The sequence below is a fragment of the Muscardinus avellanarius genome (genome assembly GCF_963383645.1).
Source record: "Muscardinus avellanarius genome assembly, chromosome: 18".
In the NCBI taxonomy this organism is placed as follows: domain Eukaryota; kingdom Metazoa; phylum Chordata; class Mammalia; order Rodentia; family Gliridae; genus Muscardinus; species Muscardinus avellanarius.
In genome coordinates this window covers 25,118,255-25,144,787 of record NC_137804.1, presented here as the reverse complement: position 1 = coordinate 25,144,787, position 26,533 = coordinate 25,118,255, and the positions used below count along the sequence as shown (strand labels likewise).

At 43.6% G+C, this 26,533-nt stretch overlaps 2 protein-coding genes across 2 annotated transcripts in view; one reads left to right on the top strand and one right to left on the bottom strand.

The window, feature by feature from the left end:
• DNAH12 (dynein axonemal heavy chain 12) overlaps positions 1 to 14,339 on the bottom strand; it is a gene marked incomplete at both ends in the record, with an annotated part of 212,727 nt that extends 198,388 nt beyond the window's left edge. Inside the window, 3 exons of the mRNA XM_080715991.1 lie at positions 770 to 796; positions 2,758 to 2,839; positions 14,170 to 14,339. Coding sequence (XP_080572117.1) covers positions 770 to 796; positions 2,758 to 2,839; positions 14,170 to 14,339 — 279 coding nt within the window. The remainder of the gene's footprint in view (positions 1 to 769; positions 797 to 2,757; positions 2,840 to 14,169) is intronic.
• A 6,418-nt stretch (positions 14,340 to 20,757) lies between these two features.
• PDE12 (phosphodiesterase 12) lies at positions 20,758 to 24,569 on the top strand (the record flags this gene model as incomplete). The annotated part of the gene is made up of 3 exons (XM_080715900.1): positions 20,758 to 22,011; positions 23,874 to 23,952; positions 24,127 to 24,569. The coding sequence occupies 3 exons, from the start codon at positions 20,758 to 20,760 to the stop codon at positions 24,567 to 24,569; spliced, it is 1,776 nt and encodes a 591-aa protein (XP_080572026.1).
• Positions 24,570 to 26,533: the final 1,964 nt, after the last annotated feature.

Here is a 26,533-nt window from a genome sequence, read left to right as displayed (position 1 = left end):
AAACAATACTGCCCTAATTTTAAAAGGGAGATATATTTCCTTTATAATTGCAACTTTAGATAGTTTTCAATTGTTTAGAATAAGAACTAAAATATATACACAACTAATCCTCAAATAGAGAATTTCAACAAAAATATAGCTTTTTAATTTTCTATTGTGAGTGGGGCGTGGTGGTGCACGTTTGTAATCCCAGTACTTGGGAGGCTGAGACAGGAGGATCCTGCGGTTCAAAGCCAGCCTCAGCTACTTAGTGAGGCCCTCCGCAACTTAGTGAGACCTTGTTTCCAAATAAAATATAAAATAAGTCTGGAAGTGTACCCTGGAGGTAGAATGTCCCTGGGTTCCATCCCTAGTACCACAAAAAATAAAATAATAAAATAAAACTCCTATTGTGCCAGGCATGGTGGCCCATGCTTGCAATTCCAGTAGTTGGGAAGCTGAGACAGGAGGATCATAGGTTTGCTGCCCGGCTCATCAGCCTACTGAGGCCCTCTGCAACTGTTTCCTGTTGAAACAGTTTTCCTCTGACCCTGTTTCCAAGTGAAATAGGCCTGGGAGCATAGCTTTAAGGTAAAATGCCCTTGGGTTCAATACTCACTGCTGCAAAAAAAGAAAAAAACACCTCATATTGTCCATGAAAAAGCAAAAATCTTAGTTTCTAAATTTTTTTTCCTAGGGTGGGATTTAGCAGGTGGTCTTAGAAGAAAAGACTTTGTAATAATTTCTTTAAACATTTTCAAAAACAAGTAATATAAAAAATTGAACTTACACCTCTTTTCTTAATTTCGCTGGTCATCTGTCAAAACAAACAAGACATAATTAAATCAAGGAAATTTTAAATTTTCAAAAAATCAAAAATAGTATATATATATATATATATATATATATATATATTTTTTTTTTTTTTTTTTTTTTTTTTTGGTGGGTCTGGGTATGGAACCCAGGGGCATTCAACTTCTGAGCTACAGCCCCGGCCCTATTTTTTTATTCTTTATTTTGAAACCTGCTCTCACTGAGTTGCAGAGGGCCTCACTAAGTAGCTGAGGCCGTCTGCAAACCGTGATCCTCCAGTCTCAGCCTCCCAAATGCTGGGAGTACAAGCATGCGCCACCACACCTGGCTAGTATATTCTTTTAAAAAGAGTTATATTAAGATTTACTTAGCTTATAAATTTACTTAGTTATATTAAGATTACTACTTATGGAGGCTACTTAGTGAGGCTCTCAGCAATTTACGGGGACCCTGTTTCCAAATAAAAGATAACGTAGGTCTGGGAGTATAGCCCAGAGATAGAAAAGCCCCTCAGTTCCACCCCCAGTACCACAAAAACAAACAAACAAAAAAGATTTATTTAAGAGCTGGCAGCCGGGCGTGGTGGCGCACGCTTGTAATCCCCGCGCTTGGGAGGCGGAGACAGGAGGATCGCGCTGGTTCGAAGCCAGCCTCGCTGGTTTAAGAGACCCTGTTTCCAAATTAAAAAATATAAAATCGGTCTGGGAGTGTAGCCCGGTGGTAGAAGGGCTTCCAGGAACCCCAGTACCACCACCAAAAAAAAAAAAAAAAAAAGAGCTGGCATATGCCAGGCATGGTGGTACACACTTAAAATCCCCACGCTTGGAAGGCTGAGAAAGGAGGATCGGGGTTCGCGGCCAACCTTAGCTACTTAATGAGGCCCTTTGCAACTCAGTGAGACCCTGTTTCAAATAAAGAATAAAAAATAGGGCTGAGGGTGTGGCTCAGTGGTAGAGTGCCCCTGGGTGGTTCCACCCCCAGTACCTAAAAAAAAAAAAAAAAAAAAAGAGCCGGCATGGTGGCGCACGTTTGTAGTCCCAGTGCGTGGGAGGCTGAGATAGGGGGATCACATAGGTTCGAAGCCAGCCTCAGCTACTTAGTGAGGCTCTCAGCAACTTAGTGAGACCCTGTTTCCAAATAAAATATAAAAAATAGGTCTGCGGGTATAGCCTGGAGGTAAAAAGCCCCTGAGATTCATCCCAGTACCACACACACAAAAAAAGATTTACTTAAGAATTAAAATGGGCCAGGCGTGGCGGTGCACAATTATAATCCCAGCATTCAGGAGGCTGAGACAGGAGGATTGGGGTTTGAGCCTCAGCTATTTAGTAATGCCCTTTGCAACTCAGTGAGACCCTGTTTCAAAGTAAGGAATAAAAAATAGGGCTGGAGGTATAGCTCAGAGGTAGAGTGCCCTGGGTTCTATCTCCAGTACTGCAAAATAAATAAATAAATAGATAAATAAATGTAATTAAAATGGTACAAGGATACTTTTTTTTTTTTTTTTTGCAGTACTGGGGATGGAACTCAAGGGCATTCTACCGCGGAGCTACACTCTCAGCCCTATTTTTTTTTTCTTTATTTGAAACAGGGTCTCACTGAGTTGCAAAGGGCCTCATTAAGTAGCTAAGGCTGGCTGTGAACCCTGATCCTCCTGTCTCAGCCTCCCAAATACTGGGATTACAAGCATGCGCCACCATGCCCGGCAAGGATACATTATTTTATTTTATTTGTATTACTGAGGGGTGGAACCTAGGGTCTTCCTACCTCTGGGCTATACTCCCAGACCTATTTTATACTTTTTTTGGAAAGAGGGTCTCACTAATTGCTGAGAGCCTCACTATGTAGCTGAGGCTGGCCGCGAACCTGTGCGATCCTCCTGTCAGCCTCCTAAGTGCTGAGACTACAAGCATGCTCTACCACACCCAGCAAGGATACATTTTTTAAAGTGAAAATATAACTTACAGTTGAAGGATAGTCAGGCTCTGGTAATGAAGGTATTCTTTTTTGCAGTGTTCTCTCTAGATTTCTTTTAGCTCCATCAGTTCTGAAAATTACAATTAGAAAATATATGACTCTAGAACATAACATTAGCATAAATTATTAAAACATTCAAGTTGAACCTTTTTCAACTATAGAAAGAGGAGATTCAGCCAGACGTGGTGGTGCACGCTTGTAATCCCAGCATTTGGGAGGCTGAGACCGGAGGATGGCAGTTCACGGACAGCCTCAGCTACTTAGTGAAGTTCTCCACAACTCAGTGAGACCCTGTTTCAAAATAAAGTATAAAAAATAGGGCAGGGGGTGTAGCTCAGAGGTAGAATGCCCCTGGGTTCCATCCCCTGTACCACACACACACACACACACACACACACACACACACACACACACACAAGAGGAGATTCAAGAGCTCTTCATTTGACTGAATTTTCTATGAGAAACAAATCTTAAAACCATTATCAGTGAGATCTTGAATTTTAAATTATTGAAGTATGCCAGGCGTGGTGGCGCACCCTTGTAATTCCAGCATTTAGGAGGCTGAGACAGGAGGATCATGGTTCGAGGACAGCCTCAGCTACCTCATGAGGCCCTCCGCAACTCAGTGAGACCCTGTTTCAAAATAGAAAATAAAAAATAGGGCAGGGGGTGTAGATCGGAGGTCAAATGCCCCTGGGTTCCATCCCCAGACCTGGAAAAATAAATAAATAAAAATAAGTTATTCAACTATAATGTAAAATGGTAAGGCTAAAAATAAAATCATGTTTTTTCAATTATAAATTACTGACAATTCAAAAATTAATCTTGGTACAAAGGGCATCATCTCTTTTCAAATGCATCTCACTGGATGACTGGATGATGACTGCCATCCCTCTACCGGACCCCACCCAGGTTTCTATGGACGTAGATTGATATTGTTGAGAATATCCATAAATGAGGTCAAGTACTGAATTAGACCCCTGAGATCTTTTCCACGTCTACTCTTCTGCTCATTCATTCAGCAGGTATTTATTGACCTCCTGCACCTTGATAGATTCCACCTAAGTGAGTGAAAAGACGTGGACCTTGTTTTTAGTGGCATTGAGTCAGTTGAGAGGAACCTCAACCGGAGGAACCTCTTTCACTATCTCTTTTATCTTCATTTACATTGCTTCATAGCAATCATTTGATATATGTGGTAGATTCTTATTCATTGTCATTATTCCTCATACAGACAATAGTATTATTATAATAAAATTATTATACTATTATAATAACTAATAGTATTATTATAATAGCACACAGTAGGGACCCAATACATAGTTTTAACTTCAAACCTATTTATAGATTTTTATCGTTCATAAACACCATTTTCTCTTTAAATCAAGTTGTATCATCATATCATATAATCCATTCGTCTATTAACAAATATTCATTGAATGCCCACATTATGCAAGTCACTGTACTAGGTACTATACATATATGATGGGGTGTGTCCATACAGCGCCTAAGGAGATGCAGCCTCCCTCGGCCTGAGCGGCCTGCAGCCTAAGGCAAAACTTTAAGTAAAGTGATTCAGCAGAAAATGGGCTAAAGATGGCGCCTGGAGGAAGCTACGAAGGCGTGGTTTCCCCATTCATTATGGGTGGGGAGACTGAGCGGTTTTTCCCTTTCTACCTTTTTTTTTTTTTTTTTGGTGGTACTGGGGTTCCTGGAAGCCCTTCTACCTCCGGGCTACACTCCCAGACCTCTTTTTACATTTTATATTTGGAAACAGGGTCTCCTAAGCCAGCGCGCGCGGCTGGCTTCGAACCTGCGCGATCCTCCTGTCTCTGCCTCCCAAGCGTGGGGATTACAAGCGTGCGCCACCACGCCCGGCCCTTTCTACCTTTAAAGGAGCTTTCTGCACACATGCATGGCTCATGTACTGGTCTGGAATTGGCTGTAAACTACGTGCTAGTGATCTTTATCCCGGATAGGCTAGGCTATTTCTCATGGGAATTCCCCTCGTGGCTTGGTGCTATATATAGGATTGTTTGGAGAGAAATAAATGAGATCTCGCTTGACTTGACTCCCGGCTCGTGGGTTTGTGTTTGAGTCGTCGGTACTCATCATCTCGCCAAACCCCGCCAGCTGTCGGGCTGGATTCCCGACACATATACAGCAGCAAGCCAGGCCAGGTGGCACTGCCTGCAGTCCCAGTACTGAGAGGCTGAGACAGGAGGACCGCAGTTCAAGGAGCCTCAGGAAAGAAGCAAGATTCTCAGCAACAACAACAACAAGAAAATGAAAATAAAAAGAACGGGGATGTAGCTCAGATGAAATGCCCAAGGTCAGTCCCCAGTACCATAAATAGTAATAGTAGTACTAATAATGATGATGACATATAAAGCAGAATTTATCATTTTTAAACTGAGAAGGTAAGAGCACGTGCTGTACGGGCACGCCGATGGTTCAGAGGAGAGGCGAGTTCAGCCCCACCTGGGAGTATCTGTGAAGGCTACATGAACATCGCATTTGCAATAAGCTTTAAGTGAAAGGGGAGATGTCAAGTGGAGATGTGGTTTTCCTGACAAAGATTCTGAGATATAAAAACGCGAGGGAAGGATCAAAGGGAAAGGGGGAGAGCGGGAGCTCCCCAGTCTGCCCAGGACTTCAAGGCAAGGTGGAGGAAAGGCCGGTACAATGGTTGGGATATTAGCTAAGGCTCAAGCAGTGAGCTTCTTTTTATTCTGTAGACAGTGGAAGTGATCAAAAGTTTTTGAGCAGCCGGGCGTGGTGGCCCACGCTTGTAATCCCAGCATCTGGGAGGCTGAGACCAGAGGATCGCAGTTTACGGACAGCCTCAGCTACTTAGTGAGGCCCTTTGCAACTCAGTGAAACCCTGTTTCAAAATAAAAAATAAAAAAAAAATAGGGCAGGGGGTGTAGCTCGGAGGTTGAATGCCTCTGGGTTCCATCCCCAGACCCGCAAAAAAAAAAAAAAAAAAAAAAAAAAAAAAAAAAGTTTTTGAGCAAGAAAATGTTTTTAGGAAGACAAACCTAATAGTTTATAAATGCTAGATATGTTCTAAAAGATGATGAAGAGTAATACATGCCAGGGAAAGGGAAAGAAACCTCAGAAAGAAGACTGAAAGATGGTGAGTAAGACAGAACTGATGAAAAACAACAATGGACAGAGTCGAGAAGATAAAGTTAAGAAAAGGTCAGAGGAAATCCCAAAGGAATTTCAAGAAAAAGATGGCCACTGGAACCATAAAACCATAACTGGCTCAATGCCACTAAAAACAAGGTCCACGTCTTTTCACTCACTTAGGTGGAATCTATCAAGGTGCAGGAGGTCAATAAATACCTGCTGAATGAATGAGCAGAAGAGTAGACGTGGAAAAGACCTCAGGGGTCTAATTCAGTACTTGACCTCATTTATATTCTCAACAATATCAATCTACGTCCATGGAAACCTGGGTGGGGTCCAGTAGAGGGCAGTCATCATCCCTTTCTCTCTTTCTTTCTTTCTTTCTTTCTTTCTTTCTTTCTTTCTTTCTTTCTTTCTTTCTTTCTTTCTCTTTGTGGTACTGGAGCTCCTGGAAGCCCTTCTACCTCTGGGCTACACTCCCAGACACCTATTTTTTATATTTTTATTTGGAAACAGGGCCTCTTAAGCCAGCAAGGCTGGCTTCAAACCTGCACGATCCTCCTGTCTCTGCCTCGCAAGTGCGGGGATTACAAGTGTGCGCCACCACACCTGGCTCATCATCCCTTTCTGAAGCAGTCCCATTTATTGTTAGCTAGCTAATATTCTTAGAAACAAATGTGTGTGTGTGTGTGTGTGTGTGTGTGTGTGTGTGTGTGTGTGTGTGGTACTTGGGATTAAACCCAGGGGCGATCTATCTCAGAGCCACACTCTCAGCCCTATTTTATCTACTAGTTTGAAACAGGGTCTCACTAAGTTGCTGAGGGCCTTGCTAAATTGTTGAGGCTGGTCTTGAACCTGCCATCTTCCATCTCAGCCTCTCAAGAACTGGGTTAACAAGCATGCACCACTATGCCCAGCTTTAGGAATAAATTTCTTAGTTTGAGTTAGTTGTATCGTTGTAACTTCTATTCTCTGGAGTTATATAGGAAGAGTCATAGTCTTCTTCCATGTTACCCTTCCAAAGCTTAATGATTCCTGTCCAGTTCCTTCAAATATTCCTTTTAATAAAAGTTAATGTTAGCCGGGCATGGTGGTGCACACTTGTAATCCCAGTACTTGGGAGGCTGAGACAGGAGGATCACAGGTTCTCAGCCAGCTTCAGCTACTTTGTGAGGCCCTCTGCAAATTGGTGAAACTCTGTTTCAAAATAAAGAATGAAAAATAGGGCTAAGGGTGTAGCTCATAGGTAGAATGCCCCTGGGTTCAATTCCCAGACCAGCAAAAAAAAAAAGAAAAAAAAAAGAAAAAAAAATATCTGTATACACATGGATCTCATTTAATGCTCTTAACTATCCAAAAAGGTAAAGGCTATTCTCTATCTTACATGTAGGAACATAAAGATAAGTAATGTTACATAGCTTACAAATTCACACGACTAATAAATTGCAAAGATGGGATATAAATTGAAACCTGACTGATGCCAAAAACTATCTTCCCACTAAGAAAGTAAATCAGCTGCCTTCAAATTCTGTGGTTTATATTTCCTCATTCTCCTCTATTCTGATGGATCAATGACCCTCTTTTTTTCTCCCTGTGGTACTGGGGATTGATCCCGGAGGCATTCTACCTCTGAGCTTCACCTTAGCCCTATTTTTTTTAAAATAAGGGTCTCACTATGTTGCTGAAAGCCTCACAAATCTGCTGTGACTGTGATCTTCCTATCATAGCATCCCCAGTGCTGGGGTTACGAGCATGCACCACCACGCCCAGCTTCAATGTCCCTCTTAAAGTGTGATCTCAGAATTCCAGGTGTTGTTTGACAAATGCAGAGTGAAAAGTTTCTCTCCCATATTCTTGACATTTTATACTTATTAAAGCAACCTATGACTGAATTAGCTGGGTTTTTTTTTTGAGGGGGGGTCTGGAGATGGAACCCAGCGACGTTCTACCTTCAAACTACAACCTCAGCCCTATTTTTATTTTTTTAAATTTTTTTTTACTTTTTGGAAACAGGGTCTTACTGAGTCGCAGAGGGCCTCACTAAATAGCCGAGGCTGTCCACGAACCACGATCTTCCTGCCTCAGCCTTCTGAAAGCTGGGATTACAAGCATGCACCACCATGCCCGACTGAATTAGCTTTTTTGGGTAACTTTATTCCCCTGTTGAATCGTATTGACCTACACTAGGACTCCTAAAACTTTTTGACATGAAGTAGAACATGTATTTGGAATATCCTCTTCCTTTTCTTTGTTACCCCAAGCCATACTTCCCTTCCTCCATCTCTCTCTGAGCAGCCTAGATCTCAGCAATTGAACTTTCAAAGAATTTGGCTCATATGTTTGTATGCTAATTGGCATTAGTCATAGGCAGGCTTGCACTGTAATAATCCTAACATGAATATGCATGACTTCCTTGAGTATGGAAATGCCTCCCTGCAAACAGCAACAACTTCTAGAGCCTGTTTTCTCCTATTGGCTATAAATAAGAAGAGTAGAAAGAACATAAATGTGGGCCTTTTCACTTCCTGCCTGATTTTGCTTTGTATATTAACCATTTAAAACAAAAACTGAAGCCAGGCATGATGGCCTGGTACCTGGGAGGCTGAGACAGGAGGATCACAGGTTCAAGGCCAGCCTCAGCTACTTCGTGAGGCCTTCTGCAACTTAGCGAGACTCTGCTTCAAAATAAAGAATAAGAAATAGGGAGGGAGGGTGTAGCTCGGAAGTAGAATGCCCCTGAGTTCAACCCCAGTTTCCCCCCTCCAAATAAATAAATAAATAAACAAAAACTGGGTTCCAAAAACCTATGTGAGAGACCATACGTGGTGAAGAAATGTGGTTTGAATCAAGAAGGAAAGTCGTGGCCAATGAAGACAGCAGGATCCTCCCTGAGACTTGGGAAAGCTACCCAACGCTGTTGATTCATCCCGGGGGGGCCCCAGGGATGGTCCCAGCTGGTGGCTATCCACAGACCTCATTCCACCCTGGAAACTAGCCGCTCTTCCTGTCGTCTAATAGGCAGAGGTAGTGAGGACATGGAGAATCCCAAAGCCCATGGCCATCCAGAAAGTTTCCAGCATAAAAACTTTTCTTTACTTATTTAATCAATTAATTTTTTTTACAGTACTGGGGATTGAATCAGGGGCATTCTACCTCCGAGCTACACCTCTAGTCCTATTTTTATTTATGTATTCATTCATTCATTCATTCATTCATTTGCTGTATTGGGGATCAAATCCAAGAGCATTCTACCTCCAAACTATGCCCCCAGTCCTACTTTTTATATTTTATTTGAAACAGGGTTTCATTGAGTTTCAAAGGGCCTCATTAAGTAGCTGAGGCTGTCTTCAAACCGCAATCCTCCTATCTCAGCCTCCCAAATGCTAGGATTACAAGCGTGTGCCACCACACCCAGCTTCAGGTGTGGCAATTTTGAGGTAGTATTTTACTAAACAGTCAAATGGAAGTGGTGCTAAGCATAGCTTTGCATGAAGCACAAAAAAGTAAGGCTCTTTAAAACTTCAGTAATTCACACATTCGCCCACAAAAACATGCCAGGCTTTGTACTGAGACCTCTCACAAGCGTGTCAGCGCAGCAAAGGAGAAGAAGGCAGTGTTGCGTGGTGTTGTACTGAGTCCTTCTGCCTTTCCTTCTGCTTCATCAGTCACATCAGTTGACCCCTTCCCACAAACGTCTAAATATAATTCCCTCCACCCTCTACATCTTCCTCCTCCCTTCTTACTGATTTCAATCAATCCCCTAGCTTTAAAAATCATCCAGAAAGGCATAGTGGTGCATGCCTGTAATTCCAGTATTTTGGGAGGCTGAGACAGGAGAATCATGGGTTTTCAGCCAGCCTCAGTTACTTACTTAGGCCCTCTGCAACTTACAGAGATCCTGTTTAAAAATAAAGAATTAAAAAATAGGGCTGGGGGGGTGTAGCTCACAGGTAGAGTGCTCTGGGTTCGATCCCCAGTAACACACACACACACACACACACACACACACACACACACACAGGGATGGGGGTGTAGCTTAGAGATAGAATGCCCCTGGGTTCAATTCCCAGTACTACCACCACCGAAATAAATAAATAAACAATAATTGAAATGTTGGAAATCCCCAAATTTAAGCTTAGACTTCTCTTAGCCAACATATTAATAACATATTTTCCCTTAAGTTACATATCCACTTCATCTCCAAAAGAGATATCACGTCACCAGGCCTTCCCTTGCTGTCCCTGGGAACACCTTCCCTGACACCGCCTATCTTATTTCTTTATAGCACCTATCACTACCTAAAAGGTAAATATAAGCTGGGCATGGTGGTGCACACTTGTAATCCCAGCATTTGGGAGGCTGAAACAGGATCGCGGTTCAAGGACAGCCTCAGCTACATAGTGAGGCCCTTTGCAACTCAGTGAGACCCTGTTTCAAAATAAAGAATAAAAAATAGGGCTGGGGGTGTAGCTCAGAGATAGAATGCCCCTGGGTTCCACCCCCAGTACCGCAAAATAAATAAATAAATAAATGGTTAATATAACTTTCTTTGCATGTTTATTACCCGTCTCCTCACACTACATACAACCTTTTGTTTTTGCTTTTTGTTACTGGGCTCCTGAGGGTCTCTACTTGCTTCAGCTGTCCTCCAACCTGAAACCTCACGTCTCAGCCTGTCAAGTTCTGATCACAGTCGTGTACCATCATGCCCAGTGCATGCATACTTCTTAAGACACAGTCCTTTCTTTGGAATTTTCTATTGTCTCTCTAGTAATAAGCACAGTGTCTGTGCAGCAGCAAGTACTTACTCTTTCTAAATACAGTGATGTAGGAAAAATATGTAGAAAGGGTCAAAGAAGCATAAGGGGGATTTGGGATTTGAAGGACTTCTAAGGGAGGTAAGCCCTAAACTAAGCTTTGAAAAAGTAGTATGAGTATTCAGTCAGGTGATGCAAAAAGAAAATGCAGAGCGTGTGTGTGTGTGTGTGTGTGTGTGTGTGTGTGTGTGCATGTGTGCATGTGTCTAGGTATTGAACCCAGTGGCATTTTACCCCCCCAGCTACACCCCTAGCTCTATTTTATTTTTTGTTTTGAAATAGGGTCTATTTGCTGAGAACTTTGCTAGGTTGCCACAGCTGGCTTCAAACCTGGGATCCTTCTGTCTCAGCCTCCCAAGTACAGATTACAGAATGTGCCACCACACTGGATGTAGAGCTTATGTATGTGTGTGTGTGTGTGTGTGTGTGTGTGTGTGTGTGTGTGTGTATGTGTGTGTGATTGAGCTGAGGGGTATTCTTTTTTATACTAAATTCAATGGAATTTTATTCTTTTATATATATTTTTTATTGATGCATTGTAGTCATACATTACAATGGAATACAAGACTTGTGAGGATATACAAGCACACATCATCCAATTAGCCCTCATCCACTCCCCATCCCATTCCCTCCCCCTCCCTCGATCCCATGCTTGATTGGTGATTAACTTTCATACATTTGTTTCCATACATCATGAGTTTTAAAGAGATTCCATCCTCCCCCATCCCATCCCTTCTGATTGGTCACCTTAATTGCTCCTCTATAGGGCCCTTTCTTCAACTAGATCTCCTATTACCCATTTCTTCCTAGGTTTTGCATCTTCATCTTCCTAGTTTTTGCATATTAGGGAAAGCATCTGGTTTTTTATTTTCTGTGATATTTCTCTGTGTTTGCCGCATTGCAAGTTCCAATCCCACTCTTGACAGCCCGGGCACTGGCCTGGCCACCCGGGAGACTCTGATGATGGCCTCGCTGGCTCCAGCACCGACCTTGCCTCATGGCAGGCCCCAATCCCAGCCTCACTGGCCCCGGCACCAGCCTCACCCCTTGGCAGGCTCCAGTCCCAGCCTCGCTGGCCCCAGTACTGGCCTAACGCCAAGCCGAGGGGTATTCTACCTCTGAGCTACACCCCTAGATTTATTTATTTATTTATTTATTTATTTATTTATTTATTTATTTACTGTGGTACTAGGGATGGAACCCAGGGGCATTCTACCTCTGAACTATATCCCCAGCCCTATTCTTTATTCTTTATTTTGAAACAAGGTCTCACTGAGTTGCAAAGGGCCTCACTAAGTAGCTAAGGCTTTCTGCGAACCGTGATCCTCTGAGCTCAGTCTTCGGAATACTGGGATTACAAGTTTGCCCCACCACGCCCGGCTATATTTTATTATTTCAAAACAGGGTCTCTCTAATTTGAGGAGGGCCTCACTAAGTTGCTAAGGTGAGCTGCAAACCTGTGATCCTCCTGCCTCAGCCTCCTAAGTACAGATATTAAAGGCCTGTGCCGCTGTGCCTGGCTAAGAATTCTAAGTCTACAGAAACATTTAGTAGAATCAAAGGACTGAAGAGGTTAAAAAATGTGTAATAGTACATGTACTGATACCTTATACATTTAGATTTAAATGAGTAAGTAAGCCAGGCATGGTGGTGCACGCTTGTAATCCCCGCGCTTGGGAGGCGGAGACAGGAGGATCGCGCAGGTTCGAAGCCAGCCGCGCGCGCTGGCTTAGGAGACCCTGTTTCTAAATAAAAAAATATAAAAATAGGTCTGGGAGTGTAGCCCAGAGGTAGAAGGGCTTCCAGGAACCCCAGTACCACCAAAAAAAAAAAAAAATGAGTAAGTAACCAGGAACAGTGGCACATGCCTGAAATCCCAGTATTTGGGAGGCTGAGACAGGAGAATTAGAGGTTCAAGGCCAGTCCCAGAAATTCAGTGAGACCCTCTGCAAATTAGAGAAATCCTGTTAAAATAAAAGGGCTAGAGATGTAGCTCAGAGGTAAATGCCCCTGCGTTCAAACCCCACTACCAAAAATTAATTAAATAAATGAATATGTGTGATTGATGGGCTAATAAAAATATGTCTACAGAAGTTATGTGATTTATAGATCTTTTTCATCCTAAGGAAAGTAACATTAGCAAATATCTAAATTATTAGATTGACAACATGATCATCCACAATGTAACTTAGTCAAATTTTGTTAAAATTTTTACAAAAGAGGCTGACCAAAAGGGGAAAGAATACAGAAAGACTCCAGGAGTCCACCATAAAGACTTTTCCTTCTCATAGCTTAGTGTCCGGTTGGGATTTTGTAAAGGAGACCCAGGGCTTTTTTCCTCTTGTTTGAGACTTGAGCAGAGTTAGGTTCCTAGGGCCTCTCAGTGATTGTTGAACTCAAGTACCGTTATCACAGCCTTTGGTAACTGGGACCTAAATGAGTTTTAATTTCCATTTAATTGGCAAAGGGTCACAGGACGTTGGGCTATGTTTTCTTTTACACAGAAAAAAAACTAATTACAAGTGGTTTAAAAATGTTTTAGTTTATTAAGTCCTTTTTGAAATGCAGTGCTATTCATAGAGGCCCAGTTACTTGGTTTTACTTTCAGGGATCAGGATGGCTGTGACATTGAGCATGTGAACACTAGAACCAGAACACCTGGGTCCACACCCAAATTTGTTACCTTGGGCAAATTACTTAAGTTCTTGTAGCTCAGTTTACATGTCTAAATAATAGAGATAATTGTACCTACTTTATTGGACTGTTGTGAGAAATATAGGATATATTTATTTATATATTGACCTAAATAAGAAAAATATCTATAAAAGAAGTGCTGTATATTTGCTATTGTTATGATTACTTTTGTTTTTTTAATTCATTTGATTTATATTGCCCCTGAATAGCCTGTGATCAAAATGTTTTATGAGCCAGGTGTGGTGGCACACACTTGTAATCCCAGCATTTGGGAGGCTGAGAGGAGGATCATGGTTCGAGGACAGCCTCAGCTGCTTAGTGAGGCTCTTTGCAACACGGTGAGACCCTGTTTCAAAATAAAGAATAAAAAAATAGAGCTGGGGTTGTAGCTCAGAGGTAGAATGCTCCTGGGTTCCATCCCCAGTATCGCAAAAATAAAAAAGTTTTATGAGAATATGAACACTTAAGGCCGGGCGTGGTGGCGCACGCTTGTAATCCCAGCGCTTGGGAGGCTGAGACAGGAGGATCACACAGGTTCGAAGCCAGCCTCAGCTACTTAGTGAGGCTCTCAGCAACTTAGTGAGACCCTGTTTCCAAATAAAATATAAAATAGGTCTGGGAGTGTAGCCCGGAGGTAGAAAGCCTCTGGGTTCTACCCCCAGCACCACACACAGACACACACACACAAAAGAATATGAACACTTAGCATTTCATTGGAATTCCAAGCAATATGATTTACTAATATACTACTTACACCAACTGGTTAATTTTCTTCTGCTGCTCCTTGGATCTTCTGTAGTTTAGCAGCTTACATTGTTTTGGGGTGTCAACTCCCAGCTCTTCTGGAGGACGGACAATAGGGGGCAACTTCAAGTTCAGAGCCTCCTTTTCTGCAGCAATGGCAGCTTTCTTTGGATCTGACATCGTGGTCCCCTAAAGATTAAAATTCTCTGTACTGAGGAGAAAAAGGCCATACAGCCATTATTGTAAAAACAAGCTTCAATATATTCACATCTTACATACTGATACCAAAAGTAAAACTCTATACCCTGCAGATCTTCCTCCCAAGTATGGCATTAGCTAAAGAATGGCAGTTGGGTTAAGTGGGCAGGGATTCCTCTTAAAGCTGTATCACTCACTTCACGAACAAATAAAACCAGACATTTTCCCTTTAGGGTATGGAATTAAGGAAATGAATTAAGTACTCTCTAAGTAACTTTAGGCCCTAAAATTCTGGGTTCAAATATTTCTCTAGATACAAACCACAACAACATAGAAAGTCCAGCTGTTAGAGAGGAACCCCTTCTCAAAAAGAGCTAATATCTAACATCATTAATAGTTTTAAACCTCAACTGCACTTGCCACGAATGTCCACAGTATTGGGAGATTCCTGCCTGAGAGAGTGTTTCCGCATCCAAATCGCAGTCGCGCGTCCTGGAAGCGAAGAGAAGCACCTCTGTCTCTCATCTGCTGTGCAGACGAGAAGGCAAAGGAGAGGGGCGAGCAGAGTTTCTCCTTTGGTGCAAGGAAGGGAGTCGGGAAGGCGAAACCCCAACCCGCCTGAGTAGGTGCTGAATGCCTGTGGCCAACCGGATCAAAACAATGTCGTCGCCATGGAAACCGTAGTGGCCGCTGCCAAGAAGGGCTGGACTAAGGTTGCAGGCAGAGGGCAGCGGTTCTGAGGTTGATTAAAGTCATTATCACAAGAATTAATCAGTGTCACGGGAAGTGAGATTATCTAACTGCCTTCCTTGGAAAGGGTCCGGGAAACCAGGAAAACTGCAAGGCTGGAAATAGCAATCCATTGGAAAATAAATACTTATATATATATAAAGACTTTCAGAGGAGAATAAAGTCTTCTAGTGTCCCCATAGCGACTTTATGTAAATATTATAATCAATTGGCAATATTTTTTTTATCCTGTTTCCATATTTGCTATTTGTTTACATAACACTTTCAGGAAATCTTTGCCAAAATCAAACAGGTAAGATGTGTAAACTTTGTGGGTATGCTTGGAGAGAAAAATAGGAAAAGTTGTAATTAGAAGCCACACAGCATATTCTCCATCTAAATAAAAGCCTACATTAATACTTTGTGCCTAAATAAATTTGGGGAGTGAATACATTTTGGTGACACATTGATGGCATATTTGACAAATATTTGAGAACCTTCTCTGTGCCAGTCTCCATGTCAAAATTTTGTTGTTGTTTGTAAAATCAAACTATCTTACTGGAGAAAACAAAATTATTGGCTGGGTGTGGTGGCACATACTCATAATCCCAGTACTTGGGAGACTGAGACAAGAGGCTCACAGGTTTGAGAATTGAATCATTGAAAATGGAGCTAGTGAGTTGCAAAGGAGGTAAAATACCAGCCAGGTTATCAAACACTGCTGCTTTATTCGGACCCAGCACCCTCGGGGAGTCAGAGGCCATGGGGGAAGGGACCAATGAGCCATGCGTTTGGAGAGTCGCACATAGTCCCAATGAGAGTCGCACCTAGTCCCAATTGGCCGGCTGGGTTACATGGCATAGCAGAAGCACCGATGTTTTATAGGCATGCCGATTCTCTTGCAACATCTGTAGTCTCGTGACCTCTGGAGTCTGTCTTGCGATGTTTGGAGTTTCGAGGCAACTGGAGTCTCACGATATCTCTGCTTCTGGCCTCCAGGGTCCTGCCTCCTGTCCCCGCCAAGGGGTCACCTGGGGGTAGGGGGACCCGACCTATCAAGAACAGCCTCAGCAAGTAGTGAGACTCTCATTAATCTAGGGAGACTCTGTTTCAAAATAATATAGGAGTGGGGGTTTAGCTCAGAGGTAGAATGCCTCTGGGTTCAATCCCCAGTACCACAAAAAAAAAAAAAAGAAAAAAAAAAAAAATATATATATATATATATATATATATATATATATATTGGCTTTTTGAATGCTAATTTGGTCAGGCTAAATTATAAAGACTAAAGGCAGAAGGTGTATTTACACACACCTACTCCCAGCTATTCAATTCAAACACTGATTTGGTGCTCAGTGAAGAGGTTTTGCATACAATTCCAAATCTTAGCCAATTGACATTCATCTAGGGAAATTATCCTTGTCAGTGGAATTCCTTTTTTTTTTTTTTCCCTGTGGTACTGGGTGGGGATGGAATCCAGGAGCTTTCTACCTCTAGGTTACACTTCCAGACCTATTTTATATTTTGCTTGGAAACAGGGTCTCACTAGTTGCTGAGAGCCTAAGTAGTTGAACCTGGCTTTGAACCTGCAGGATCCTCTTGTCTTGGCCTCCTAAGTACTGGGATTTCAAGCGTGCGCCACCATGCCTGGCTTTAGTGAAATTCCTTTTAAAAAGTCTTATGCATGTTCTTTTGTGTGTGTGAGTGGTACTGGGGGGTAGAACCCAGAGGCTTTCTACCTCCGGGCTATACTCCCAGACCTATTTTTGGAAACAGGGTCTCACTAAGTTGCTGAGAGCCTCACTAAGTAGCTGAGGCTGGCTTCGAACCTGCGCGATCCTCCTGTCTCAGCCTACCAAGCATGGGGATTACAAGTGTGCGCCACCACACCTGGCGGCTTATGCATGTTCTGAGTTGGACTCCAAACAGCAATTTGGTCTACAATTGCTTTGATCTCTATAAAGGTTTGCAATTTTTGAAAATTTCATATGGATGGAATCACACAGTATATAATCTTTTTTCCCCCAATCTAAGAACTTTTTTTTTTTTTTTTTTTTTTGCAGTTCTGGGGATGGAACCCAGAGACATTCTACCTCCAAGCTACACCCCAGCCCTATTCTTTATTTGGAAACAGAGTCTCACTGAGTCGCAAAGGGCCTCACTAAGTAGTAGTTGAGGCCGTCCTCGAACCATGATCCTTCTATCTCAGCCTCCCAAATGCTGAGATTATAAGTGTGCACCACCACGCCCGGCTTCTAAGAACATTTTATTTTTAAGGCTTTTGGAATGTGGAATGGAATGGAATGAATACTTGTACTCCCCGGAATCATATGATGAAGCCCTAACCACTGAGGTGATGGCATTGATCTGAGGTGCTTTCTCTTACTGGGCTCTTGTGCAATGGGTCCTGACAAATAAAGCCCAAGGACTAATGGAAGGGGTAGTATTATGAAAATTCATTTGTGAGCCAAAGAAAGACAAAAAATAGACTAGCTCCCGCACAGGGAAGGGGCTCTGGAAAGGAAGTCGCCCTTATGTGGTCTTTTGTGTCCACCTTCTTTTATTTAAATGTGTCTGAGGTTCCTCTGTATGTTGTATGTAATAGAAATTCATCCTTTTTATTGCTGAACAGAATTCTATTATATATATCATACTTAAGTTACCCATTTGCCAGTTGATAGATGTAGGGACTGCTTCCAGTTTGGGGCTACTATTATGAATAGTGCTGCCATAAACATTTGTTTACAAGTCTGTGGATGTACATATACATTTTTATCTCTCATGGAGCAAAAATCTAAAATGGAATCGCTAAGTCAAATGGTAAGTCTATGTTTAACCTTTTAAAAAATTGTCCAGACTACTTTCCAAAATGGCTCATTTTACATTTCTCCCTGTGCCAGTATTGGGAAATGACTTCAAAATATATTTGAAAATAGCTCTGGTATTAGAAAGACGGAGCTTGGGTGCAGGCAGGAACTCAGAAAAGAACCCTGCAGTTTCCAGCACCAAGGAGAACAGAGATAGCCCCAGGGCCCTTTTTCATTGTAAAGACAAGCTAAAATTTCCCAAGGATGTGGGAGGATGCCACAAGCCTTCAAAAGATCTAAGGCTTGGGGTCTGTACCAGAGACAGGGAAGAACCTATAGGAAGAAATCCCCACATCAAAAAACCTGCCCTGGAGAAAGGGTGGATCTAGTCAGGTCAGAAGATTCTTTATAAAAGCTGTTCTGTATCCAAAAACTTCAGTAACTTATTTTCAAGTTACTCCCCTATAGTACCTCTGGTATAGGGCTTTAATCTGTCCCTTCTTTCTGCCTTTGTATGTTGTACCACTTTAACAGTTTTTGGCGCTGTTACACTCCCAAACAATGTAGAAAGGTTCCAGTTCTTCCACATCTTTGCCAGCACCTGATAATGTCTTTTTGTGTGTTTGGCAAGTGTCTGTTTGGGGCATTTACTGAAGCTTGAACCCTGGGGCATTCTAACTCTGAGCTATACCCTCAGTCCTATTTTATTTTTTTGTTTTGTAATACAGTCTCTAAGTTGCTGTGTGCCTCACTCAGTTGATGAAGCTGACCGCAAACCTACAATCCTACTGTTCCAGCCTCCCAAGTACTAGGGCTACAAGTGTGTGCCACCATGCCTGGCTCATATTTTATTTTGAAGCAGGATTTTGCTAAATTGCTGATGGCCTTGCTAAGCTGCTGAGGCTGGCCTTGAACTGGCACTTCTCCTTTCTCAGCCTACCAAGTATTGGGATGGAGGCATGCACCACCACGTTCAGCCCTTAATTCCAATTTAACTGGGAGTCTTGTATTTTTATTTGCTAAATCAGGCAACTCAAAATAGAAAAGATGCAGCTGGGCGTGGTGACCCACACTTGTAATCTTATATTTGGGAGGCTGTGAAACAGGACCACAGGTTGGAGGCCAACCTCCGCGACTTAGTGAGACTCTCAGTGACTCAGCCAGACAAAATAAAACCAGATGTGTAATTCCAGGACTTGGGAGGCTGAGACAGAAGGATCACAGATTCAGGATCAGACTTGGCAATACAATGAGATCCTGTTTCAAAATAAAAATAAAATTGGCTGGGGTAAAACAAAATAACAATAATACTAATAAATTATTAAAGACTAAGAATGTTTAAAAATAGAGAGCTGGGTGTAGTGATACATGCATGTAATCCAAGTACTTGAGAAACTGAGACAGGAGGATCACAGGTTCACAGCCAGCCACAGCAGTTTAGCAAGGCCCTGGGCATCTTAGATCCTATTTCAAAAATAAAGGATATAGCCCAGTGTGGTGGCGCATGTTTGTAGTCTCAGTACTTGGGAGGCTGAGACAGGAGGATCAAAGGTTCTAAGGCAGCCTCAGCAATTTAGCAGGGTCTCAGTAACCCTAGTGAGACTCTGTTTCCAACTAAGAAATAAAATCAGGCTGGGGTGTAGCTTGGAGGTAGAATACCTCTGGGTTCCATCCCTAGTGCCAAAAATAAATAAATAAATAAATAAATAAATAAATAAGATATAATGGGGCTGGGATCCCCAGTACCACAAAAATAAACAAAAGTAAAAACTAACAGGGGATGGAGGTATAGTTAGGAGGCAGAATGCCCCTGGGTTCAATCCCCACGGCAAAATAAATAGAAAAGAATTTCCCATCTCCTTACTAAAAATTAAGCTGGGCGTGGTGGTAGTTGTCTGTAATCCCAGCTACTTGGGAGCCTGTGAGACAGGAGGATAGCAGGTTCAAGGCCAGCCCCATCAGTGTAGCAAAGCCCTCTGCAACATAGTGAGACCTTGCTTCAAAATTAAAAAATAAAGCAGGGCTGAGGGGTGTAGCTCAGATGTAGACATCGCCGAGTTCAATCCCCAGTACCACACCACACCCAGACTCCAGCTTCCCCCAGTCAGTACTCTTCACTTCGGTCGGTTTCCTAGGCTGTCTCCCGCTGTGTCAATAATCTTGCTGGGGCTCCTATCGGCAAGCGATGGAGGGAGACCGGCCTCACTGTGAGGCTTGTGTGCGCCGCCTCTCCATTCGTCACGCTCACCATCAGGGATGATGGTTTGGCGCGTAGGCATTGGCAGAGCACAGAATCCACCCACCAAACCTCGGAAAAGGACTAGCAGGGTCAACAGTACTGTGGAGCGGCCTTCAGCAAGGCCCTCCACGCCCTGAGTGAAGCTGGCGATCCGGCTGGGGCTCCCCCAGTAACCCCGCCGGGGAGCCCGGGGCGGAGAGCGGAACCCGCCCGCCGAGCCCGCGCGACGCTCGCTTCCGGCGGAGCAGCAAGCACGCGGCACCGCCCAGCCACTTCCGGCTTGTTGTGCCGTCCCTCCGCCCTTTGTCTGCACTTTCCACAAAATCTTGAAGCCTGGTATTTCTCTTCGGCGCCTCTATAGTTCCTTAACTCTCACATTCGTATCTCCGGAGCTGAATACCAAAGTTAATCTGTTAGTTCCTAGAGGCGGGGATGGCTGTGGAAAGGAGGAGCAGGCAATTGGGCGTGGCGAAAGTGCGGCGCGGAAGCTCCGGCGGCCTTTCCTGGCCGGCCGGAAGCCTCGGGGCTGAATGGGTCCCGCGCCGGCGGCCGGGGGTCCTCGGTCTCCGCTGGTCGCCGGGCGGTGCCGCGGCCCGGGTCTTGCCGGCCGCTGAGCGCCAGGTTCATGTGGAGGCTCCCGGGCGCCCGCGCTGCGCTTCGTGGGGTCCGGACCGCGGCGGGGCGGCGCTGCCGGGCCGAGGCGGCCGCGGGAGCGATGGAGCGCGCGGTGGTGCGCTGCGTGCCCTCGGAGCCCAAGCTGAGCCTGTCGTTCGCGCTGGCCGACGGCAGCCACAAGAACATGCAGCGCGACCAGAGCGAGCCGCTGGGCCGGGCCCTCAGCCGGATCGCCACCAACGCCCTCAAGGGCCCGGCCAAGAAGAGCAGAAAGAGCCGGCCGAACGCGGGCGGCGGCGCGGCCTGCGCGGGGCCCGAGCCCGTGGTGAAGCTGTACTACCGGGAGGAGGCCGTGGCCGAAGACGTGCTCAACGTGGACGCCTGGCAGGACGGCGCGGTGCTGCAGATCGGTGATGTCAAGTACAAGGTGGAGCGCAACCCGCCCGCCTTCACCGAGCTGCAGCTGCCGCGCTACATCATGGCCGGTTTCCCCGTGTGCCCCAAGCTCAGCCTGGAGTTTGGGGATTCCGCCGGCTCGCTCTTCCGCTGGTACAAGGAGGCTGCGCCCGGGGCGCCGGAGCCTGAAGGCGGTGGCCCCTCTTCTTTGTCCCCCTCTTCGTCCTCGACTTGGACCGAGACCGGTGTGGAGGAGCGCGTCTACACTCCGTCCAACGCTGACATCGGGTTAAGGCTCAAACTGCATTGCACACCAGGCAATGGGCAGCGTTTCGGGCCCAGCCGGGAGTTGGAAAGTGTGTGTCCAGTGGAGGCCGGGCCCGGCACCTGCACTTTTGACCACCGGCATCTCTACACCAAGAAAGTGACGGACGACGCCCTCATCCGCACTGTCTCCTACAACATCCTGGCAGACACGTACGCTCAGACTGAGTTTTCGCGGACCGTGCTGTACCCATACTGTGCACCCTACGCCCTGGAGCTCGATTACCGCCAGAACCTTATCCAGAAGGAACTCACCGGCTACAATGCCGACCTCATCTGTTTGCAGGAGGTTGACCGCGCAGTGTTTTCGGACAGCTTGGTACCAGCGCTCGAGGCCTTTGGACTGGAGGGCGTGTTTCGAATTAAGCAGCACGAAGGCCTGGCCACTTTTTACCGGAAGTCAAAGTTCACCCTCCTCAGCCAGCATGACATTTCTTTCCAGGAAGCCCTGGAATCCGACCCACTTCACAAAGAACTGCTGGAGAAACTAGTTTCATACCCAATGGCTAAGGAGAAAGTGCTCCAGAGATCCTCTGTCCTTCAGGTGATGTAGCTCGGCCTGTCTCTTCACATAACTCCTCCAGGCCTCCTGGGAGGTGGGATGAAGGGATGGCAAGGGAGATTATAATTGAAATGAAACTACCCAGATTTTATTGAACGGTATGTTTACAGCCTAGAACGATGGCCTCCTGTAATCTAAGTATTCGGCAGGCTGAGGCTGGCAGACCACAGGTTTACGGCTAGCCTCAGCAAACTTCCACTACCTAGGCGAGACCTTCTCTGAATAAAAAATAAAATAGGGCCGGGGTTGTAGCTCGGAGGTGGAATGCCTCTGGGTTCAATTCCCAGTACTCCCGCCCCCCCCCATATATTTGTATCTTCTACAAAAAGTTTACTCTCTCATTCATTCAGCTAACAATCTAGAGAGACACATGATAAAAATAAATAATGGCCGGGCGTGGTGGCGCATGCTTGTAATCCCAGCATTCGGGAGGCTGAGACTGGAGGATCACCGTTTGCGGACAGCCTCAGCTACTTAGTGAGGCCCTCTGCAACTTAGTGAGACCCTGTTTCAAAATAAAGAATAAAAAATAGGGCAGGGGGTGTAGCTTGGAGGTCAAACGCCTCTGGGCTCCATCCCCAGACCCGCCAAAAAAAAAAAAAAATAGTAATAGCTATTGTGTGTGTGGGGGGGTGCTGGGGATGGAATCCGGGGACATCTACCTCTGAGCTTCACCCCAAGCGCTATTTTTTTTTTATTCTTTATTTTGAAACAGGGTCTCACTGAATTGCAAAGGGCCTCACTAAGTAGTAGCTGAGTCTGTCTGTGAACTGCGATCCTCCTTTCTCAGCCTCCCAAATGCTGGGATTACAAGCATGTGCCACCACGCCCGGCTGCTAATTATTTTATTTTATTTATTTATTTACTACGTGTCAAACACTGTTTTGACACATTTTAAAGTATTTACAATGCCTGGTGTGTTTTATGAAATGCCTCAACTACTAGGTAGTACTTTTTTTTTGGTGGTACTGGGTGTGGAACCCAGAGGCTTTCTACCTCCGAGCTATACTCAGAGGTAGAATGCCTCTGGGTTCCATCCCAGTACTGCAAAAATATAAATAAATAAGTAAATGTATGTTAAGAGTGTACAAACATAGGTCTGCCTGAATCCAAACCCTGAACTTACCCACTTACAAACATTCTCCATCCTCAGTGTTGCCATCTAAAATGTATTCTGGAGCCAGGCGTGGTGGTGCACGCTTGTAAGCCCAACATTTGGGAGGCTAAGACTGGAGGATCATGGTTTGCAGGCAGCCTCAGCTACTTGGTGAGGCCCTTTGCAACTCAGTGAGACCTTGTTTCAAAATAAAGAATAAAAAGATAGGGCTGGGAGTATAGCTTGGAGAAAGAATGCCCCTGGGTTCCATCCCCGGCACTACAAAAAAATATAAGTAAGTAAATAATAAAATGTATTATTTTCATATTAGCTTTATATGTAGGACTGTTATTAAAATGCGCTATGAAGCTGGGGAGTGGTGACGCAGGCTTGTAATCCTAGTAGTTAGAGGCCGAGACAGGAGGATCGCAGGTCTGTGGTCGGCCTCAGCTACTTAGGCCCTCCACAACGTAGTGAGACCTCGTTTTAAAATAAAAGAATAAAATAGGGCTGGGATGTAGCTCAGAGGTGGAATGCCCCTGGGTCCCATCTCCAGTACCACACAGAAATAAATAAATAAATAAAATGTACTATACTGATCCTATATCCTAAAACTTACCAGATTTCATAATGTTAATCTTCATCGAGAGGAATATGGAATAAAATACCCATTTACCATGTACTCTTAGATAAAAAATGTTCAGGAGAGTGGAGGACACTAACTGAATGCTTGGCATTTTTATTTTAGGTTTCAGTTCTTCAGTCTACAAAGGACTCTTCTAAAAAGATATGTGTTGCTAATACTCATCTCTACTGGCATCCAAAAGGTCGGTTTTATTTGGTTTCACAAGCAACTTAAATAAAGGGACTCAAGGTTGCTAAAGATGTTTTATGTAAATATGTATCTTGACTGTCACCAAATACGATAGTTTATAAGGGTTTTTTTTTAACCTTTTTTAAAACTTTAAAAATACTTATATTAGTGTTTTTTATTTTCACAGGTGGGTACATTCGTCTCATTCAAATGGCAGTAGCCTTGACTCACATTAGACACGTTTCATGTGATCTGTATCCTGGCATACCAGTTATATTTTGTGGGGACTTTAATAGTACACCATCAACAGGAATGTACCATTTCGTCGTCACTGGCAACATTGCAGAGAATCATGAAGACTGGGCTTCCAATGGGGAAGAGGAAAAATGCAACATGTCACTCACACATCTCTTTAAACTGAAAAGTGCTTGTGGTGAACCTGCTTATACAAATTATGTTGGTGGCTTTCATGGGTGTCTAGATTACATTTTCATTGACTTACATGCTTTAGATGTTGAACAAGTGATTCCGTTACCTAGTCACGAAGAAGTTACCACCCACCAGGCCTTGCCTAGTGTTTCCCATCCCTCTGATCACATAGCTCTTGTATGTGATTTGAAATGGAAATAGATTTCTGCTTAAAAGAACTTGTTTTAAGTTTGAAAAGGAAGTTAGTTACTTTGTAGAAAATTTCATAGGAATCAATGCTTATCTGTAACCTTCAAAAGAAGCCTGGACACTAAGGTAAAACATATTCATTCCCTACTAGTTATGTTCTAGATGTCTTTGCTATAAGATTATTCATAACGTTTGCATAGGAGAGTTTATCTTTTTATTTCCCCCGACACTTGGAGGAAAAACAAATATGTTTATGCCTATCAAGAAAAAAATTGGATTGTGTACATTTTTATAAGTGAATTTTAAGCTGATAATTAAGAATTTTTAAAATACCATTTGAATGATTTATAATTTTTTTTCATAACATTTCAAATTGAATCATGTTTCTATGACTGGGGTGGGGGTGTTACATACAAATTAAGGTGAGAGACCTAAGTTCTGACACATGAAAGGAATAACATTTGGGTCTATCTCTACCTCAGTTTGGTTAGCATTTTATAATTCCAGAGCTTTAACAAAAGATTAAAATGGACCATTATCAATAATTACTGTTTCCCTTTTTTTTCCTCTATTCTCCTTTTTTCTTTTCTCTTTTTCAACCCAGGGCTTCACACACACTACGCAAGTAGCCAGTCTACCACTGAACTGCATCCCCAGCACTTTTTATTTACATTAATCCAGCCTAGCTGGTCGTGGTGGCGCACGCTTTTAATCCCCGCGCTTGGGAGGCTGAGACAGGAGGATCACACAGGTTCGAAGCCAGCCTCAGCTACTTAGTGAGGCTCTCAGCAACTTAGTGAGACCCTGTTTCCAAATAAAATATAAAATAGGTCTGGGAGTATAACCCGGAGGTAGAAAGCCTCTGGGTTCCACTCCCAGTACCACCAAAAAATAAATAAATAAATAAAAATAAAAAATATATTAATCCAGGCTGGCCTTGATTTGGGATCTTCCTGCCTAAGCATCTCCAGCAGTTAGGATTATAGTCATGTGTCACTGCAACTGGCTTCCATTTTTTTAACAAAGTATTTTCATTTTCTATCTTCCCTCTTTTATGTGTATGTGGTACCAGGAATTTGAACCCAGGGCACTGAGCTGCACCCCCAGCCACTATACCCCTGTAATTTTGAAACAGAGCCTTGCTAAGTTACCCTATGTTAGTTTCAAACCTGCAATCATCCTGTCTCAGCCTCCCAAGTACTAAGTATTTTCATTCTCTTATTTTTAGTATTTAGTTTGTAGTGGATGGTACAATGGCCACAGTTTATATTCTCACTCATACTGCAGCTCACTTTAATATTTAGGATGGAAGCACAGTTGGCTATTCAAAGTGAATAGCAACATACTCAACTCGATCCTGTTGTCTTTAATAACTTGTCCACGAGAAAATGTTCATAAAACAACAGGGTTCTGTTGGAGAATATACAGCAGAATACATTACTTTATAGAAACTGCCTCTTACTGATAGGGCTTGAGACTTTGGCTCAACTCTGAGCATTTCTATGCTGGAAGCATTTCCCAAATTGTCAGTTTTTATAAATATGGGAAAGAGGAATAGGGTAGTGGGGCTTTTTTGTGTGTGGTACTGAGGATGGAACCAGGGGCATTTGACCTCCGAGCTACACCCCAGCCCAATTTTTTATTCTTTATTTTGAAACAGTCTCATTAAGTTGTGGAGGGCCTCACTAAGTAGCTGAAGCTGGCCACAAACCCAGACCCTCCCGTCTCAGCCTCCCAAGTATTGGGATTACACGTGAGCACCACCACACTCGGCTTCATAGTGGAGCTTTTGAGCATATCTAAAATAAACTATTCTTTTTACAAACTTGAGTTACAGAACAACACTGCATATATAATTTATTAAAAAAGAATATTTAAATGAGAAGTTACAAGAAATTATATTGATTACTATCCAGCCTAGAATGGTAATTAAGCTGTACTTAACCCATTTATTACCATACCTTACTTGTAATGCT